At 43.2% G+C, this 6176-nt stretch overlaps 1 protein-coding gene and 1 long non-coding RNA gene across 2 annotated transcripts; one reads left to right on the top strand and one right to left on the bottom strand.

Annotated features, from left to right (window-relative positions):
* Positions 1–1009: 1009 nt before the first annotated feature.
* ascl1a (achaete-scute family bHLH transcription factor 1a) lies at positions 1010–2658 on the bottom strand. Its single transcript, XM_012873782.3, has 2 exons — positions 1899–2658; positions 1010–1812 (listed from the first exon to the last, which is right to left on the bottom strand). The coding sequence occupies exon 1, from the start codon at positions 2507–2509 to the stop codon at positions 1910–1912; it is 600 nt and encodes a 199-aa protein (XP_012729236.2). The 5' UTR covers positions 2510–2658; the 3' UTR covers positions 1010–1812; positions 1899–1909.
* A 1993-nt stretch (positions 2659–4651) lies between these two features.
* On the top strand, positions 4652–5683 carry LOC118566609. Its single transcript, XR_004933143.1, has 2 exons — positions 4652–5023; positions 5131–5683. It is a non-coding gene; the product is annotated as an uncharacterized LOC118566609 (long non-coding RNA).
* Positions 5684–6176: the final 493 nt, after the last annotated feature.

The following is a 6176-nucleotide window of genomic DNA, read 5'->3' as shown; positions in this document are numbered from 1 at the left end:
GCTTTTTTTGTAGACACTTTATCACATCCAGGTGTGAAATGAATAAAAAATGCTTTTACAATGTCTTGATTCCCTTTTTTCCATTTCGCCTGCTTCTTATTGTGCAGTCAGGTGTTGTACGTGATAAAAAAACAGCTTAGATAAACAAGTTTTTTTTTTCCAAAAAAGAACTGAAAACAGGTTTTTTAATAATGTGAAAGAAAATTTGCGTAATTGTGCTGTTTTACTGGCAATGCCAGCCAAGCCTCTGCTTTTGTAGCTATTTGAATTTTTTTTCAATTCACGTTTCTTGAGGTTAATCACTCGCTGATCCCTTAAGTAAAAACTTTAGCCCAGTTTAGACCGCCAAAAAAATCGTTTTCAAAATGGCAAAGTTGTACGCAGAAAAAAAATCTTTGCAAATAAAAGGCTTAGTACTGATCCTTTTGAACCTACAATGAACTTATTATTTCTCCTTACTTTCCTTTTAGTGCCTCAATTACTGAGCCTTTAATTGCTCAAGCTGTGACCATTTCTTTCTCGCCATTAAAATGTGCGCTACTTTGCGTAAAAGTTCATTCTCAAGTAAAGGCTCGCCTGTTGGTCCTATTGTTGTGGATCTCCTATGCCACTGCTTTTTTTTTTTTGGTATTCACTGATGGCTTCCTTTGCTATAACCACACACACACACACACACACACACACACACACACACACACACACACACAAAAGATGGTGATTAAAAGGTGCGTAAAAGTTCATTTGAATATATAGATCCGTGCGCTGGTTCCTTTTTGCCTTCGCTCCTGATTTAATTTATCTTCACTTTCCTTTTACTCACCGTTTTCGCTCCTAATTGAACAGTATTACATCCACCAAAGTCAGTTAATGTGCGTAAAAGCAAGAATAGTTGCTCATAAAACATCGAATTGGTCCTGTACTCATTGACTCTTTAGTGTTCCCTGTTTGCTCTTGTTTTATTTCATTTCCCGCTCCGCAAAGCAAACATCAAAAAACAAGACAAGGAAAAGAAGTTCAGTAAATCTCTTTATTTGTGGGCTAGATTGTAGAAAATATGGTTATAAGAATTACTCAACATCTGCTTGTGAATAGAAAATAAAGAGCCGGCAGTATAAAGACACAATGCATGGCTATTGCACTCTTTTTTTGGACAATAGCTGCATAAGTTTGATCATCGTGACATGATATAATGCAATAACATGGTTCTGCTATTAAATAAGACACATTGGTGCTATATAATGAAAACATCGGAGTGTCAAACCCCTGCTGGAAACCTCGTGAACAGAAGAGCCAGAGAATAATAGACTACACGTCTACGTTGGCAGGAGGTATTAGAAATAACTTCGCAATATATAGACAAAATATATACAAAAAGGATGTGTACAAAACGTCTATAAATCTCTTACATACAAAAATATCTTAATATATTCCCAAAAGCGTCTGATATAGAATTTAATAGAATAAATCCGCAACTTGGAAGCATTTGAACTCAATTCAGCTTCTGAGAGGTTAACCAAAGGAGGGTTGGTGTGATTGGATTAGCATAGATGAAGAGCTGCGTATTAAATAATGTTTTGTTGTCTGAAGAGCATGAATTCACGTCAGGGTCTTTCGTTTTATCAGTTGCGCAGAAGCGACGTTGCCAACACTGTCTCCTTTAATCCCCTTTTGCGCTGATCTCCGCAAAGTTCTCAAGCTTTTGCGGACCTTACAGTCAGTCTTTAAGGACGCAGGGTTAAAACAGTGCATCTTGTTCTCCTCCGGGGACCATCCCAAGCGCCGGACAACAGTAGGATGAGTTGATCCGTAATTCTGTGAGACAAGCAACGAGAGAGAAACAGTTAGGCTGGAGTTCAATTAAAGTGTCTAACGCATCAGAAATATCCGTCTCATCTTACCTCGGAGATGCTCAGAACCAGTTGGTGAAGTCCAGAAGCTCCTGCTCCTCTGGACTCAGCGGGTCGTAGCCCTCATCAGATGAATAGGAGGACACGGGTGACCCTGCCATGGAGTTCATGTCCGCGGAGTATCCCTGCGACATGCTGGGCGACAGGACGCCGGACTGGAAGGCCGCGCTCACCGCGTCGTGTTCGTCCAGCAGCTGCTGCAGGGCGCGGATGTACTCCACCGCGGAGCGCAGCGTCTCCACCTTGCTCATCTTCTTGTTGGCGGCGCCGTTGGGGACGTGCTCCCGCAGCGTGGCGAAGCCGTTGTTGACCAGCTTCACCCTGTTGCGCTCCCGCTCGTTCCGGCGCGCCACCGCGTGCGGCTGCTGCTGCGGCAGCGTGTAGCCGAATCCCGCGAAGTTCAGCCGCCGCTTGCAGCGCAGCAGCTCCGGCGACGAGGAGCGCTGGCGCTTCGGCTGCTTGGACTTGCCGCCGCACTGGCTGCTGCCGCTGCTGCAGCCGCTGCTGGGGCTCATCTGGATGCTCTGCGCGGAAAAGTAGCAGGCGCTGGGAATCAGCTGCTGCTGGCTGACGTTAATTTCCATTTTGGCTGTAATGTCCATCTCCAGAGAGAGAAAGGTAATCGGTCAAAGTTTAAGTCTCCAGGCGGCGCGTCCCGCTCGTGCCGTTCACGTGGTTCGGCCGCACTTGTTCCGGTGGGGGCAGTCCGCCTCTCAGAGTTGAAATGTGTCCTGGAAGACAGACTCCACTGCTTTTCAATGCCTTTGGATGAGAGCTGGCCACGCCCACTGGTCGCGTGGATACACCTTGGGCTCCTGCGTCGGGTACCGGTGCGTCGCGCGCGCCGGACGCGTGCCACTTGAAGCGCTAAACAAACAGTGAGCGGAAAGAGTTTGTTTCCAGGCAGGAGGTGAGCGCAGGGAAAGCCTTTCACAGTGGAACCAGTTTTTGTTTTGGATGTGAGACTTTTGTCAACTTGGAGGATATTGTACAAAATGCTTTTAAGGCTACAATGATCTGGATGGATTTGCTCCATTAAGAAGTCTCCAAATCACACAATAGAACCTGTTCTAAATTTTGGGAGTTAGAAGAGATATTAAAAAGGATGTTTCATAACAAAAACAATGCAATAATTTAAAAAAAAAATTTAAATTCTACCATTAGAACAGAAAAAAAATATGTAAGGAAATTTAGCCAAAAAGAGAAATTCAGCTGTTATATACAATAATTACATTGTGACATATTTGAAAAATGTATTTCTATCTTAGGGTAAGGCTTACAGATGACTTAATTTTTATTTTTTATTTTATTTTCTTACTTTGCCCATAGTCCAAATAAGCCATCCATACCAGTTTTTCGGTGCAGAGTCTCTCGGGTGTCTGGTGCCCATCTCCAGCTGTCATTGGGTGAGAGGCAGGACAGGGTTCCAGGCTGTCAACAACAGAGACACAGGACCAACAATCATGCATGCAACCACTCACACTTATGGGCAACTAACCTAAAAGTTCCAAATAATCACTAAATTTGAACAACACAAATAAAAATAAGAAATATTGCGGCCTACACAAACAAACAAACTGCTGGCCTGACAAGATGGGTAATCTGCCATTGGTCGTCACTAAGGAAGGAGCACAAGAGGATTGCACCCAACCTTTAAAGAAAAGTCTTTTTAAGAGTTTGGTGCAGCTTCATACGTTCTGCAGCTGGAGTCAGCACTGCAAGAGCCACCATGCACATAGATTTATCCATATGATAAGCATAACATAAGCTAGATCTCTTCTTTTGTGAAGAGCAATTGTAGCCTTCTAACCTCATCTCTACAGACCAGGTTAGAAGCATCTAATGCCTGAACTTTTACTCAGTGGTCCAATGTCCTCTTGTCAGATGAAAGGACATGTTGTATTTCCTTGTGAAATTGAGGTCCCAGGATTTGGAGGAAAAATGGAAAGAAACAGAATCCATGTTGCTTGATGTCAAGTGTGAAGTTTCCACACTCGCATTATCTAAAGTGGGTTTGAATTATAGAAAGGACTGCATTACCAGAAGGGGGTTACTTCTTACTAAGAAGTAAGAAAAGTCAAAGAAATTTCAAAAGGTAAATCATTGTGGCAGGATCAGACGTGATGCAAAGGAGACTTTCTACTGTAACACGTACAGTTGACACAGAAAACCAATGAACTCCTCTGGAGAAACTGACTTTCCAGTCCAATAAACACTTTCATTTGAACCAGGGACCAGGGACAAACCCTTTCTCACGTCGTTCAAAGATTTCTGGATCAGTAGACCATTAATTTGACATTTCTGCTTTGTAACAGAAGTTGATTGAACAGCAAACATCCCCAACACGTGTATGTCAGAAGTGCCGAGTCGCCTCTTTTTAGCACAATGTAATGATGGGCTGCCTCCTTTCCACACTGACTTAAAAATCTGGCCAAGCTCAGTTTATGTTGCAGAGAACTACTACTACATCACGATGACTTCAGTTCCTGCCTTAAATGTTATTCTAATATTATTGTGCACTTTTAATTATGTATTCATAGCTTTCGACTATATATTTTTATGTGAAATTCTTTAAAACTTTTCATGAATAAAATCTTAATCTTAATGAGGCGCTCCTCTGATGGAGTTTAAGCTCCCTGGGGGCCCCTGCTCTTGGTCTGGGGGTCTTAAACAGCAACCTGTTCGCTTATGCATCGGGTCGGCTCTGAAGATGGGCAAGTTTTTTTTTTCATTCTTTATTTCCCTTTTTTGTTTTTGTTTTAAATACAGCTCACCTTCATGCTCCAGTTTATAAGAGCAGCTGCTTCAGTACATCTAGTTTTTATTGTTCCCAGACGCAGCTCATTGGAGGACACATTGTGCATCACAGGACGGTGTTCCCCTTTTGATTGGAGCGCATCATGATCGGTTGCACAAGCGGAACGCCGAGGCGCAAATCTGCGGGGAGGCGCAGAGAATCCGACGTTTTGTGGCTGATTTGACACACGCGATGTGGTTACAGCGGAGGGTCGCTGCTGATTACTGCGGCGGGGAGTATTAAAAACTGCAAGGAACAAAATTAACGAGGAAACCAGAGCCGGTTCGTTTTTACGCACAGATCCCCTCCGTTAAATAAGGTGCGCGCCTCTTCTCCGGTTTTATTTCTTTATGCTACCCCTGTGTGCGTGTGCTCGCACGCCTTGTGGAGTGCGATTGTAAAATTGCGCACATTTTCTGTTGGCAGTGGCATTCAGGATCAATTGAGCGACCCCCACTCCTGTATACACCCCACTTTTATACTTTCTTTTCTTTCCTCGGCCCCTCTCCTCCTCCTCCCGCCTTTGGCCCAGCAAGAGAGTTTAGAAAAAGAGGCGTGGGTTCTATTCAGCGTCCCCGACTCCTCTCCCCACACCCCTTCCCCATCACCAGGCTTTCTGAAACCTATCCATGCCCCCTTGTCAGCCTGCGTCCAGGGTCCAATTAGCGCTTTGTGCGGACTTTGCGGGTCTTCCAGAGGCTGGGAGGGCTCTCGCTTCACTTGGAGGGGCTTTCCAGTCAAAGCTAAGTGTAATAATTATTATGACATGCGGGCGCCCTGGTCCCTTTAACCACTTTCTGTGTTTTTATGCTTCTGTGTAAGGGCTTCACTGTCCGGGAGGATGATGAAAACAAAAAAAGTGACAGGAACCAAGACTAATTTCTGAGGGATGGAAAAATTATCTTCTAATTTGTTTCTAATGAAAAACATTTTTTTCCCCAAAGAAAAAGAGAAAAACACTTATCCCCACTTTTTTTTTTATTAAAAAAGTGTCGGTCCTCACCCGACTATTTTTCACCTGTTTTAGTCGCATTTATAATAATAGGAAAATGGATATAAATGCAAAGTGCATCTAAAACTGCATAAAGTATCATAGGGAAAAAGTGAAAAAATTCTGCTGTGCAGGATAATAGAACACCGCCCCCTAGCGGACAAGCGTGCCCAGACTCTTGTCAGAAGTTCACATTCACTCATTGATATGAATGTATTCATCATTTTGAAGTTTTAAAGAAGCCTTAACGTTTAATTTTCCAGGTCAACGTGATCATAGAGCAAACGACCGCAGCGGGGTTTTTAAAGCAAGAATTATTTGCACATGTTTGAAGTTATTGTGGATTTTCTTAATCATAACAAGTTGAGACTAAGCAAGACAAATTAATTTGTGTCTCACATTTCAGTGCAAGGACAATACAAAGTGCTTCACATGATTGAAACCTGGGAAAATAAAACCAAGTGGAAAAAATGTTGGAGTA

This window comes from Fundulus heteroclitus, chromosome 17, assembly GCF_011125445.2.
Source record: "Fundulus heteroclitus isolate FHET01 chromosome 17, MU-UCD_Fhet_4.1, whole genome shotgun sequence".
Lineage (NCBI taxonomy): Eukaryota > Metazoa > Chordata > Actinopteri > Cyprinodontiformes > Fundulidae > Fundulus > Fundulus heteroclitus.
The sequence above is the reverse complement of the archived record's forward strand: the minus strand, read 5'-3'. Positions and strand labels throughout refer to the sequence as shown.